The following is a 15312-nucleotide window of genomic DNA, read 5'->3' as shown; positions in this document are numbered from 1 at the left end:
AATGTAAACATTTCCTCGAAACTTGTGACAAAATAGCCAGGTTAGCAATATTTACTTTTAATCCAGCAATAAAAATCATTTCTCGTACCAATATTTGTTTTCTACCGGATGTGTATAAACGTCTTTTTGCTCTCTTATTATCACATGATAAAAGGGGTTTAAGCCCAAACACTTATATTATTTCTTAGATTCATTTTTTAAACTAGATTCATGTTTTACGACGAACTACTCAAAAGCTTTTTAGCAGGCAATCTTTCGGAAAGATCCTATTTATAGGATATTTCGTATTTTTTAGAAATGGCGAACGAGGAAAAGAAAAATTAAAGCAAATATTTTACCTTCCATAAGTGTTGAATCGCAGAGCCATTCCCTGCAACAGGATTCATGCATCTTTACCAGTTGTGGATGATGGCACTTAGAGGAAGGCCGCACGTTTTCGTGAGGGCACAGTGACACGCATCCGTACGTACCATTCTGGCAAGTGCACTGCGTCCTACAATCCAACTTAAAGGTTTCACCATCCCGGTAGTTTGACTGCCCAACATGGCACCCTTGACCTCTTCTCACTAAAAGAAGAATTATATATAGACATGTATATAATAAAGATAAAAATATGTAAATATAAATTATAATTTAAATTAAAACAGTCTATAAATGTTTAATTTTAATTTGGGATGGTCCCCTCTCTATAAAAATAACTATACTTTTTTTTTTTTTTTTTTTGGTATTGCTTTGTATGTCCTATGGCTATAACTAAATGCTGGTAAGATAAATGGAACTAAACCTCAAACACCCAACAATACATTTTCAGCATTATGAATTATCCAGTCAAATTCACTGAAAATCAAAACTAACACATTATGAATTAAGATTTCATCTTGAACGCTAGACAATTGCTTTCTACACCTCGGCCTAGATATACTGCTGCTTGCTGCTGCTTTTGTCGTCGCAAAGCTATCCAAAATATAAAGGTTCTTGAAAAAGGCGCAAGTAGTATGCCAATTTGTTTGTTGCCACAAAATATTTACCAAAATATAAATGAATATTTAATCTACATCGGCTGCTAAGTTGCTGTTCATTTACGAAACGCAATAGTTCTACATCTACTCTATCAATATTTCTACATCATTAAATCTAAGTTCGCTTCATTACAAGCAGTCGACAGGATCACTTATAGAAAACTCATTTTGATGCAAGTCTGTATTATGACTATTTCTAATTTTTACTTTCATAATCAAAGTTTTACATTTCTACATTTATAGTTTTTTAATTCTGATGCAAATATGTGCCATGCCTATTTTATATTTCTGCGTTCATAATCGTTTGCTCGTGTTTTCTCCAGTGTTCAAGAAGGGAAAACAAAAAATTACTATATAATTAATTTGAGTTAATTAACTTTGCAGTTAACCAGTACTTCAAACTCAATGGAAGTATTTCAAATCAATTACAAAACGATTCAGCATTCCTGTCATCAGCCTGTATTTATTAGAAGTGTTTTCAATTACAACATGTTCGTAAATTTCCATTCTGGTATCGAAAATTAACAGATGTTATTAATCTTAGTGTCATTTGCTAGGCATGTTTTGAACTACAGGAAATGCTTTTCATCAGCTTCTGATTCGTGTGTTTTAGTATACAGCCTTATACACGTTTTATCCATAATTTGTTTCTTTCGTTCAAAGCGTATTACATTACTGTTTTTCAGTGAAAGAAAACAAATGCTGTTGTACTGGGTTTTCAAATTTGCTTGAAATGAGTTCATTAAAATTTCACAATTTGATTTTTGCTTTAAGAAAACATAAAACATTGTGTTCACATAATGAAAACACAAGTATAATGAAAACGCAAGTTTTTCTTTACTTCGTGTAAGAAAGTAATTTACAGATGTTTTATATAGGCTCAAATTTCCTTTTATTTGCTCCATAATATATATATATATATATATATATATATATATATATATATATATATATATATATATATACATATATAGTATGTGTGTATCTTAAAACCGTGTGAATTTTCAATTAAGAAATGCTTTTTACTTCTAATTTTGAACAATTCAGGTATTTGCAATTGCTTTATTTTATTTTCTATCCTAAAGAAAGTATAAAATCTGCTTCTGAACCAGTAGTTTGTATCTTAGAAAACATTATCAGTTTGTCTTTCAAATATCAAAGTTTATCTACCAAGAAAGAGGACAGAAGATTGTCAAATTTTAGAATTTACCTGTGTAACCTGATATTTTCGAACATGACGTTGCAAAAGAGAGAAATATATATTAGTATTATATGCACTCTTGCTCAAAAGATAAGCGACAGAGGCAAAACGCAGAATACATTAAAAACTGTTTAACGGAAGTGCTTGAAATTGATCCAAGATGCTGGTGTGGGGTTACTAGACCACATATCAAACATTAAATCAAAGGCATCCAAACACACATACATTACTATCATCACACTGCGAAAGACCAAATGAGGCAGAAGAAACTGCAGTGGAGAGATCACGCTAATACCAGGTTCACATCGTACCCTCTAGCTGAAATGTCTGTTTAAAACAGCAAGGCAAGTTGGGAAGAATATCGTTGATAGCTTGTTGTGGCAGTAGCATCCATTTCTGTCGCATTTCATATCGGAAACTCGTGGATAATATTTGGAGGCACGTTGAGACCAGCTGTTCGTCGTCCCAACATGTTCCACACATGCTGTATGGGATTCAGGTCCAGTATCTAGCAAGCCAAAGCATATGCAAAATTGTTTGGCTCTCCAGATAACTATACACACCACTAGCTTTATGCAGGTGGGTGGGATAGGCCATAAATATCTTGTTGATAACCATTACAGCGATAAAAGAATACACAAAAGGGTGAAGAATTCCGTCGCGATATCGGACGGCTGTGACGGAACCAGCAGAAATTATGCAAAGATCCGTGCGGCCGTTCGTTCCTATCCCACAAGTTCGCCTTCTCCTCTCTGTAATAGTCTTACGACGATGGTTGGCGACCGACAGTGTGTCTCTGGCTCTCGCCATATCATTACACTTCGGGAAACGCTCTGGATATTAAATCGAGACTCATCAGTATATAATACGTGGGCCTACTACTCCAACTGCGATATTCAAGGAAGTAAACGTTTGCCGTTGTGTTACTTCTCTGGTGTCCAGACTCATTTGTTCTACATGAGTTTTGATCTCTTTTATAGTAATTCCACAGCCTATTGATGACGCTATGATGCCCGCTAAGCTCTCTCGCGACAGCAGATTGTCTTGCACCAGCTTGCAACATCCCGACAGGCCCCCAAAGCATTTCATCGTGTGTCCTCGGTTCATGATTTTCGTTTTGGCTATCTCGGATTATACGGAACTATCGTTGCTTGGTAACTGATCCACAGGTCTGGCATACCTATTTTTAAGGCTTTGTAGGGTGATAACTGGATTACGTTTATGCTAATACTTGTTACTTATATACATTCGGATGTGCAACCTCTTCCTCACATGTAAATTGTATGTTTTATTTCCCCTTTTTCCCGTTCGTACCTTTTCTTTTAGCGTTTATCTATTCTTTTAGCATGAGTGTAGCGAATAAATGCAGAGAATGAACTTTATTTTAAAGAGGATAAATATTAACAACAAGAATTCACTTAATATACTTATAAGATTTGTCGCAATTCTATACAAATTTCAGAAACTATAGCTGACCGCTGGTAAAATTATTGATACTTTGTTAAAATAATTTTACCAGTCTACATTAAAGTGACAAACTACTATATCACTATTTAATTAATTTAAAAATGTTTATAAGCTTTTTATATTTAATTTTTATAATAAATAACCAGCAGGCTGCATTTAAAATACTGAAAGTTATCTTAGCGCTACAAATATCTTTAAGGAATGTATTGTTTACAGCTTACAGATATAATGTTATATGAATATTACAAGTTGAGAATTACATAACTATTCTTCTCCTGGTCAGTATATCTACCGGAAGCTAGCAGAAACTTTGTACAGGCAATCCTTAATTATTTTAAAGATACAAAGTAATATAAACAAATATTGTGTTGGCTCGGAGATAAAAATATAAACAAAATTATAATCAACTGCTTTGAGGTAACTTTTGCCAATGCACAGAAGTATATTTTTAGAACAGATGCTGGAAAATTAAGTTTATTTCTTTCACATATAAATTATAGTTTATAAATACAGTATTGCTCAAATCAAAATAGTGTTTCGTAGATCGTAAAAAATCTGCTCAGTAGCAAAATATGGCAGTTTTCGGTAACTTGAAAGACGTATGGCATATAGTTTCTGTCATAAACTATTTTTGTCAGAAATCTATTTATTTTTAAATTAGAATTTAATTTTTCTGATAACAATAATTTGCAATTAAAAGTACTATTTTGTCTGTAGCATGTCTTCTTTTAATCCCATATGTGGCGATTCGTCCAACATGTTTGTCCATTTCTGCTCTAGAATAACCATCAGAGTATTTTTTACAGATATATTATACTTTCATCAGAGAGTTTTGTAATTTTTTATAATCATTATTTCGTTTAATATGTTACATTTATAGTTTTGTTTAATAGTTTATAATTCTGTTGTCATATAAATCACTATATAAAGCAGGTCTAAATAATATCTTATTTTCTGTGTTAATGAAAATATTCAGTTTTATAAAAATAAGGATCTGATAGCACTCTTAGTAATGACAAACACATCTCGAAAATTACCCAAACAATTCCACAAATTAGAACTATTGATGTAGAGATGTATAGAATTCTTTCTTAGAACAAAGGCGAAGTTTTGACGGATGATGAAAGATCCGTGGAAACTTATTCGACAAGGGTAAGAATCTATTAGATCCGAAGTCTTGTACCTCATTCATCAACTTATTCAACTAAGGTTACATGGTTCTGCTTTTCACATTTCTCAGGTTGTCAGCTGTGACTGATATATCAGAAATTTAATGATTTTCTGCAATTTGATCAGAATGTAGTGGCTACAGTGAGAATACTTTGCCTTATTGTTTTATGGAGCAATGTGCAATGTACCCTTAAAACTGGAATTTTTACTAAACGTACAATTTTTATTTCGAAGAGTAATTATAGATACATTTTTATAGTGTTGTTTTTGTTACTTCAGACCACTGTGCTATGGCAGGACTTCAATTACCTGAAGTCCAAATGTCCGGAATTCCAGTTAATATTCTTTTTACCAAATACCACCAAATAAATCTTTCTTAATGTTTTTACATGTTTTTAACTTTAATCTACTTACTTCTTAATGTTTTTACTTTATTTAAGAAAAGCCAAAAGAATATACTACAGAACATTTATTGAGAAGCTACTAAATTAATTTAGATGATTGTGTTTGATGAATAAATTGGTCTTCAATTTTCGGCCAGTATGTATCCATGAAGTTTTAATAGAAAAGGTGTTACTTTTTATTCACTGGAAATATTGTTGTCTACATATAGTTACGTAAGGTATATGTCTTCTATTCTTTATTTATTCCAGAATTATCGGTTAACCATAATAAATGCTCTTTTTGTAAATGTAGACCAAAAATAATTTTAAAACAAATTTTTAGAGAAACGTGATTATTTTTATTGAAATATAAAAGCAAAACTATATTCTTAAATTTAATGTACAAATAAAAAAAATAATTTTGGTACTTTGCTTTACAAGAATAGCAATAGATTATATGTTTAAGCAAACAGGAAATAACTGGTTGATTAAATTTGCTAAAAAAGCTTTTCCGTATTTCTTTTCAAAAAGCATTATATTTTATGTTTTAACTAATCATCTTTATCGAAACTTCGATAGAAGAAAAGAAAATTCTAGCTTTTGCTCTACTGCAAACGTATATTTTATCTACTAAATGTTTTGAAAATTCAAATGTCTTGAACTCCCAAATATTCCAGATATATGTTAAAGAAAATGCTCAATCACCAGGATAGAGCTATCTGTCCGAGATACAAGGTTATGTTTCTGAAGGAATGCCTCATGACGTTTATTTCTATCACTTTCCTACCAGTTCCTCTTTACAGAGAGTACCCATCCAGCGAGCTAGAAAATGTACCATCATCTAATATTTTGAGCGAAATAAATAAAAGGAATTCATGAAACACCTAAGTTAAAAAAAAATTACAAGGGAGAAAAAATATGGAAGTTTTCAGATTTAATATTACATCCAAAGGGAAGTTTTTTTTCATGTATACATATATACACGTTTTGAGAAAATTAGGGCTAAAAATATTTAAAAACAACATATCTTTAGAATTTACGTTAGACACTCCCGCCTACTGGAGGTAAAACTATTTTATTCCGCACAGTATGTTGTCACTGCTCGCTTTGAAATTGTTGAGTTTCTAAATAAAAATTCGTTAAAGTTTAAAAAATATGACCTAGATAATAAACCTAATTCAAAGTTCAAGAATTGGGCTTCCAGGTGCCCATATTCGGGTGGAGGATTACTTTATTCAAAATTTGATGACTCTATGTATCGTTTTCTCACAAGGTGAGAAATATACATACACTCATGCAGATTCTTCATTATTTGATTTCTTTAAATACAGTACAAGTTGATAATGTTCGGTAGCAGCAATCTGAAAAGTGTACAGCCCTTTATAGTGATTCTACGCAAAATTCGTTTCGAGTCTAATTTTTGTTCTAGGGTAAGGCCCCTTTGGGCTAAAAAGCTAACAGTGCATCCAGCTTTTATCATACAAGTAGACTGCTACGAGTGCATTTGCAGATGCTTCGAGTCTGCACAATGAACTGTACAAATCTCAGCACTCACTCACATCCTTTCCATATTTAAAACTTCGCTCAACAGCCACAGCAGAATACAAATTCAGATATTTCTTATCGATGATTTTTTAATTTTATGCATGTAGTAGAAAAAGAGAACTTACGGACATGCAAACATAAATGATTCGGTTGTAAAAAATTAAAAGTTCCCCCCTTACAATGCTGCGATGAAAATATTATGTATCGGGGGAGCATTTCGATGATCATGTTAAGTACAGGGATTTTTACACTAGTAATAAAGTAAAATCAGTAGGATTCTCTCTATCGTAGTTTTACTTAACACGGAAGCATTCTCTATCAATCAAATTAATTATTTTTATTGATGCAATGAATCATGGGATATGTTCTTAACTCGGCCTTAAATCTAAAAAATTGGCAATGAAATGTTAACTGGTGAAGTCCTTTTCACTATTTCAATTTTCTGTATCTTTAACCATGCTAGGTAATATTCAGACCTAATACAATTATCGTTACTATTACCAACTGTTACGCGTCCCAGTGCAGCGGTTCTAGAGGATGAAGCTGCACTGTTACGATTTTAGACAATGTATGTATCACAACAATTAATGTTATTTTACGTTTTTGTTTGATATTTCGTAATGATCTGATACTAAGGGCATTAATGGAAATTGCCTTTCCGTTTTACGTGATTTCAGCTTATGAAGTATTCTAATATTTGAACTACATTAAATGTAATAAATTTCTAACATAAAATATGCTAGAAAATTGTCTTTTTAATGGGTAACATATTAAGATTCAAAAGGAATATGCGATACTTCTTAACTTTTAATTCCTGCAGGACAAAATTTGGAACAAAAAATGAGGGATAAAGTACTTAGCGTTACACGTTTCACTGAATTCAATGATGTTAAAACGAATTTCTCTCAGGCATCGCATGTTTTATTTCAATGCTGCACACTTTAAAGCACCTTAAGGCTCACAAATTGCTAGATACTTAAAAACAAACAGGAAAAGAGTTCATAAAAAAACTATGATGACTAAATAAAATTAATTTAAATCTGTGCTATAATTTTTATTATCTGCTTCAATAAACGTTAAGAAGATGAAAATGTTACTGAAGTGGAGGAAAGATTAGACGATTTGACCTGAATAATTCACTTTCCGGAGGGTAATACAGACTTATTTTCCAATATTTGTTAGTTCAGAAAAGAGTCCTTCTGTTTGACTATGCACTTATTAAATCAAATTTCCCAGTGATGTGTGCATGCCCAGGGGTGTACTCTTCTTTTAATAGGGAAATAAGTTTCGGAAAATCTCTTACTTTTGAGATATCTTTAATGCACCGACCACAGTCTACATGATAATTTATAAAGGTAATCAAATTACCTTAAATATGCGGATGAAGTATTGATTAATGACAGAAGCAAACAGTGGAAGTAGCGAGATAATTACTGATCAGGTTATTGAGAGGATATTCAATATGTATCAAAAGCCGAAGTTCTGATGTCTTGTAATTAAGCTGTTTATAATATATAGATTGGAAAGGAGTCAGTTGAATTTTTTTGCCATCACATAAACTCTGCAGAAAATTATATCAGAAAGTATGACTCACGATATAATTTATTCAGCTTAAAAGGACTTTCAGTAAGTAATCTATTATGAGTAATCAAAAGTTTCGTAGATATATCTTGAGGGATAGAATGTACTTTGGACTATTTATCTCAGAACAAGTACTTAGCCAAAATTGTTGAGAACATCTGATCGATAACCGCGTTTCATAAAAGAGATCTATTTAATTACTTAGATGTCTTGATTATTTAACTTGTATGTAATTTGAAGTGAGAGTTATGATCATATGGATATGAATACTTCTGTTTATACAAAAGATAATTTAGTATAATTTTTGATAACGGAGAAGGACCATATTGGTATATATGTTTGAAGAAATTATTTAATCGTAATGTAAAAAAAAATTGCATTCATATCGTTTGGAATATTATCAAGAAATGGGAAAGGAATAAATATTGCAAATGTAGAAATTTATATGTTATCAAATATGAAGCTTATCTGCGCTTGTATCTCATATACATACGCGAATTTTTCTGCCATTGTTTTGTAAAAGCACATTTCTTTTTTGTTAACGAAAACCTAAAGAATATTTTTGGTTTTTGAATGCAAAAATGTCGTAATGGTTCTTTTATTCACTGCGAGTAACTAACGTTTATTTACTACCAATTGGATTTAAAAGTATTGATTTGTATAAATTATATTTATTTCTTATCTCAAAATACACCGCAGGAAATGGTTTCGAAACTTTTTGGAATTATAAATTTAAAGCGTGCTTTAAATTTCTATGCATATAATATATTGCACTTATAACTATGCGTTAGTTAAAAATTATTAAACATGCTCTAGAGAATCTCATTATTTTCCAGAGAAAAAAATTAGATTCTTAGTTCTGGGGTTTAGGACGTTTCACGTCTCCACGCCTTCGCCTTCCATTCCGTAATTATTATCTACAAAGAACAGAAATAGTTGTGCAAGTTGCAAAACAGTTTCTCCAAAACTTACAGAAAGAGAAATATTTGACACTGACTCCGCATCTTGTTCGGCATTAGTTTGCCATGAATTAATCTATTTTATCATAACTGAAAAAGATAATTTTTAAAATTTTCTTGTGCAGTAAGTAATGTATTTGTCTTACACGATGCATTGATGCTTATCTTATGACTTATCTTACACGATGCATTGATGCTTATCTTATCACTTACCTACATGTGTTTGTCATAAAGTTATTTTATATTTGCTGAAGACTCTAAATAGTTTTTAAAGATATTGGTATCAAAGTGATAGCTCATTTATGTTTCCGAAAGAACAGAGACTCTAACACGAAGTACAAATGTAGCTGTCTGGAAGCCTTGTTCTTACTTACGATTCTAAACTGCAAATTACTAACTGCATGAAAGTATTTTTACTCATGAAATGTCTTATAGATCTAAAGTAGATATACTGACCGTTGGCGCTGAAATTACATTGTAGTGTATTTTCAATGCACGTAACGAGAAAAATTTTGGAACAAGAAAATTTATTTTTGATGATATTTTACTATCTTTTACCTCTGCATATCCCAGACGTCGAGAAGGGATCAGCATAAATGCATTGTAGTTTCCTGGTGACGTCACATACTTGAACACTGTTGCAAATATCTCCTTGCTGCCGTGCGCAAACTGGACAACATCCGCATCCATCTATCACAACTGGAACGCCATCTTGACATTGTGGATACGTTTCTGGGCATCTGCATGTTTCTGGACATCGGAATGACCTGTCATCGATCATCTAAAAGGAAAAGGAGTATAATTAAATGATAAATCAAACAAAATTAAGTATGTATAGTTGGGAAAAACTTACACAAACTCTTAACTCAATAATCATCGTATTAGGTAAAATTTAAAGAATATGAGAACTATAGTGAAAAACTGCTTGTAAGGATCTTAAGTTTTACTAACATTTATTTTATTTTATAACTTTACTATCATCTCTTATTTTCCACTTCCATCCAGAATAATCGCGGGAATATGTTTATGCAAATTGTACTTGACAAAGCCCAAGTATTTAAGTTGTGGCGTTTCGCCAAAAACAGAGTTAGACAGAGAGAAAGTGAGCCGCCTTGCCTCTGGATAACACGCGAGTTTCCAGTCAGCTGCTGCCCGCCTTTAAGGCCAGAGGTTTAGTCCTCTTGATATTTAAAATGTATTATAGTTTCGGCAGTTTGCGTACTACATACGTAATAATTTAAAAGGCCAGTCTTAGCGTTAGTCAATTGCGTAAAGCAATCGCAGTTCTCTTGTTTTTAGTTAGTTAGTAGTTATTATATTTTTAAGTTCAGACCACAAGTGGTTGGTCTCTGTATCACGAAGTGCGGGAGCACCTGTAATATCGTGGACAATAAAGGGTAAATTTATCCCTTCCTGCTTGTGTTGTCCATTCCACACATATTTGAACATAGCTTGAGTAAGCTCCTTATTCCTATTCAGGACACGTCATATTCCCAAAACAAATCAAAAGACATACAAGTCCTGATATGCTTAAACGCGGATAAAAATAAAAATAGTTTCAAAATGGTGCCATGAATTTCAGATAAATTTAGTAATTAAATACTTTAGTAAATATGTTGGAAGGATTTATTAATTTCCAGCTAACCAGTTATTTTCTGTTAAGTAGCATTACTATCATTTTCTCTTTCCGTTTTCCTGCCATCATGCTAGTTTTAGTTTGCGCATATTATATGAGGTAGAAAGAGGTAGTGTTTAAAGGAAGGTTTTAGATTGTTAAATCAGAATGAGCGAGTGGACCGCTAAGATGTCTTCCGACTACGGAGGTGAACGAAACAGAATTATATGTAGAGCACAGAGAGGAAATCGCCAAAGTTAGAATGTTAAATGTACGTTCCTCCTGTTATTATCGGCTGTTCTACTATAGCAGTCTGTCTTCGCCGTTTCATTATTATTGACAATAGTGCTTGTCACTCCCATTATAGGTTGAGCCAACTTATGCATTAATAAGTTCTGCATAGTCTTCGGCTAACTTACGACTTGGCTTACTTTTAATTTGAATTTTTATAATTTGGAATTACGCCATAAATGCTGGCTAGTCTGTAAGCACAAAAAGCGCCTACTGCTACATTATATTGAATTTTGAAGAACAGTGTCTTTTACACCCTTCTTACGTTCTCTCTCTTTTTAATAGACATAACGAAAAATCGCGCTCAAATAGTCAGACTCCTTATTCTCACAATCTGGTACATAAGCGTTAATAGTCAGACTCCTCATTCTCACAATCTAGTACATACACAAAGCATCATGAGTCACAATAACTTGCATCATAAAGCGGTGTCCTGGCGTAAGTGTCATTAGCCACCCGAGTTTCGAAAGCTATGTATTGCAATACGAAAGCGAAGTTCTTCGACATTTATTTCATCTACGGGACTGCGGATGCGAACGGATTAACTGCTCACAGGAAGTAGTCAAGAAGTGGTCTTTGTGCTTGCTTTCGCAAGCTGCTCCGTTTCTATTCTCAGACCCATAGATATGATTCATATCGGTGAAGTCAGCATTGATGTTGAGATTCATGTTGCTGGAAACCGCTCGAGGAATGACGATGTAAGCCAGATGATCGCTTTTATCTACCACTCAGCATCCCTTTCGTACCATCTCAAAACGTGGTTTGATTGCAAATTCATTCTTATTTAAGTCCGCCTCTCTATGTTACCAGATACTTTCGAATCATCCTGTATATACAATCCTAAAATCAAGTATGCAGACGTTCTGACAATTCAATCCCTGGCAAATAAGAGATGTTCAGCTCAATATTTATTTTCGTCAATAGTAAAAGTTAAAAATGATATAGCACATTTGCTACATATTCTATTACGGTTATTAGGTATTCATTATAGTTATCGCGATAAGATATAAATGTATTACATCACTTGGGAAAGAAGAATGCCACGCCTTTCAAAAAGGACAAAATATGCATCATTTGAAATGAATAAGGGGAGTATGCTCTGTGTAAGTAAAATTAATTAGGGCGATTTAAATATTTACTTTAGTAATTAAATTCTGTATGTAGATTTATTTAAATCATTATTTAGTTGTGTTAATGCTAAAATTTTCCCGTTTGCGTTAATGCAGAAAGAAATATTTTCAGCTGCATAAAATAAGCTCACAAACATTCTAATACCAGCTAAACAACTCAAACATTAAATCAACCATCAGAAGCCAACCAGAAGATAAATCTTAGAAAGCATGTATTACCAAAAAACTACAGAAAAAATCGATAGAAGAAGAGTCAATTGCAGCTTTTTAACAAAAAAAAAAAAAAAAAACTTCACTTTTTCCAAAGTGGTATTCTCACTAAGCCTGCGGATTCAAAATGTTACTATTACTCAAGATTGCTTTAAATCCTCCATATCCTACTAAATGACATCTAAAAATAAAACCCCTGACATTTCACTCCTAGTTTAAGAAAGAAAAATTGGTTGAAAAAGTAAAATAATCGATATTAGTGTTGGACTGAGGCTGAAAAGGGACAGAAAATACTTCAAAAACACAAAAGGTATGTGAAGTAACTTGACAAGTGCTTTGGTTGAAAATATTTCCCTAACCGGCTAAAATGCTTTACTGAACCAAATGCAGAAAGAATACTTTTCACCAAAATTCGAAGTAAATTTTATCACTAGTGAAATTGTCTTGATTTATTAAGTGCCATAAAAGGGAAAGGAAGTACTTTTGTGAAACATTCAAAGGCTTTCAATGAAAACTTTCAAATGTACAAACTTTAAATAAAACTTTTAGTTTCTTTTATACGGACGTTGAATTGAATGTATTATTTATTTTTATTACTTATTATTATTTTATTAACTTTTCTTTTCTTACTTTAAACATTCATGATTTAGAAAAATTTGCTTTCACACTGACATGAAAAGAGAAGAGTCTTTACACAGTATATATAAACCTCAAATAAATATCTGAGTATTAATCTAGATGCAACATAATAGCGTTTCTTTTAATAACTAAAAAAAGTGAAATATTTTCCATGTTTTTTTAGACCTCAGAACTAAACGTTTCTCTCAATTTTGCCAGTGATTTCGGAGTAACTGAAACTCGCAGAACACTGGTGTCGTGGTTTGTATGTCCTCCTTATTTAGCAAGTAAAGAGAAAAATTAACAATTAACTAATTCCCATTATATATATAATCCCAATATTCTACAAGCATTAAGTCATGAAGATAAACAGAGTGGGCGGAAATTAACTTCCTATTGAAAACTGCTTGTAACGTCTTTAATATTAAACCCATTTTCAGAAAACAAAAAATAATTTTGTTTCTTACACTTGTTCCTTGCATTTCTTGCACTTGTTCTTTGCATTCTTGCACTCGCATTTCTTGCACTTCCTACATTTCTTGCACTTGATCCTTGCATCACTGTACGAAGTATGGCATTCCGTGGTACAATTACAGAGATGGTAGCGAAGTGCGAAAGGATGTAATGCTTCGGTAAATGTAAAGACTATAAAAAGAGTAATAAGTAGTAAAAAGAGTAGTAAGTAAAGACTATGCCGAGCAATGTTAATGAACAAACATTCTGTAGCAGATATTAGGAGATGAGTTCGCCCCTCAAAATCCAGGATGGAAGAAAATTTGCAAGCGATTTACAAAATGTTCACACGAAGTCCTTATAAACAACAAAGACAGCCATCTCACGAAAGTGGTTTCACCCATCGCACAATCTGAACTGTTCTAAAGAAAGAGTTGAATTTTTGTCCATAAAAACTAATCTGGCAGTGATAATTATGATATCGCTAGAAGACTATAATCATCGCTTGGAGTATGGGGTAATGCTTGCTTGGATGAAGATTTGTCCGATCTCTTCAGAAATATACTTTGGTCAGATAAAGCCGCATTCCATGCTGGGGGTTTGTTAAACGACACAATTGTTATTATTGGGCAGACGATGATCCGAGGATTGTTTCTGAAAATCACCAACATCACCCAAAGGTAGCAGCGTGGTGTGGTATGACCTCCACGAAAACTGTAGTTATATACGTTATTCGAGGCACAATAAATGCAGAACGGTACCTGGTTATGCTAAGATTATGTTCACAGTATTGTACCCATAATAATTATTGCGAAAATTACAATGACCTAATCTATAAACAAAATGAGGCCTCGCCTCATTTTGCACGTCCTGTCCGTAAATGGCTCGACATCGATTTTCCAAGACTTTGGTTGGGAAGTCGTGGCCCCCTGAAATGGCCGGCAAGTTTTACCTAACGCTCTGCGACTTCTTCCTCAGGGGGTGACTGCAGAGGAAGTTTATAGCAGAAAATCAAAACATTTTGAGATACTGAAAGAACAAATTCACTAAGCTTTTACAAAAGTACCGCAGGAGAATCAGCAGGTGATTCCCACAGAGATAATGGTCGGCTTATGTGGAATTTTAGCAATATATAACAAATCATATATTGTGAACAACAAGATGCTTTTTGTTTCATGAAAGCTAGTCAAGTATTAAAAAAGTTATAAAGAAGTTTCAATAGGGAGTTAAATTCCGCCCACTCTGTAGATCTCTGCGAGGACGCAAGTTACCGTGTGAAGCCAGTGAAGCATTTAAGAGCATACGAGAAATGTTTTTGCCGTTTGGAGAATTTGATTGTTTAATATTGTCTTAACGAGGAACTTTACGATTTATTAACTTTGATAAGCCATGTGATATTTTTAATGCGAATTACATTGCCTTATTTAGAAAACAGACAAGTAAAATAGATTTTTGTAATAAAGTATGCCACGGATTACAACTTATCTTTTCGCTTCTAGTTTACTAGTGATCATTTCTAATGGAAATATTTCGTAATAATGAAAATTAAATCAACTCGATATTTACAATCTCGAATTGCGAGAGAGCTCTCTCTCTAAAACAGTAAAGAAACAGAGTGCAGTAAAGATATATTGCCTAAATCGCCAGAATGTCTTAATGTCTGACGGTTT

At 32.9% G+C, this 15312-nt stretch overlaps 1 protein-coding gene across 1 annotated transcript in view; it reads right to left on the bottom strand.

Annotated features, from left to right (window-relative positions):
- The window catches only part of Ccn (cellular communication network factor protein Ccn), a 409680-nt gene that overhangs the window by 30783 nt on the left and 363585 nt on the right, over nucleotides 1–15312 (bottom strand). The window contains exons 2-3 of the mRNA XM_085810741.1: nucleotides 9884–10106; nucleotides 339–566 (exon numbers count right to left, since the gene is read on the bottom strand). Of these exons, the coding sequence (XP_085666867.1) occupies nucleotides 339–566; nucleotides 9884–10106 (451 nt within the window). The remainder of the gene's footprint in view (nucleotides 1–338; nucleotides 567–9883; nucleotides 10107–15312) is intronic.

Source organism: Stegodyphus dumicola, chromosome 2 (genome assembly GCF_044657685.1).
Source record: "Stegodyphus dumicola isolate Sdum_Otavi_A_Nest chromosome 2, ASM4465768v1".
NCBI lineage: Eukaryota > Metazoa > Arthropoda > Arachnida > Araneae > Eresidae > Stegodyphus > Stegodyphus dumicola.
The sequence above is the reverse complement of the archived record's forward strand: the minus strand, read 5'-3'. Positions and strand labels throughout refer to the sequence as shown.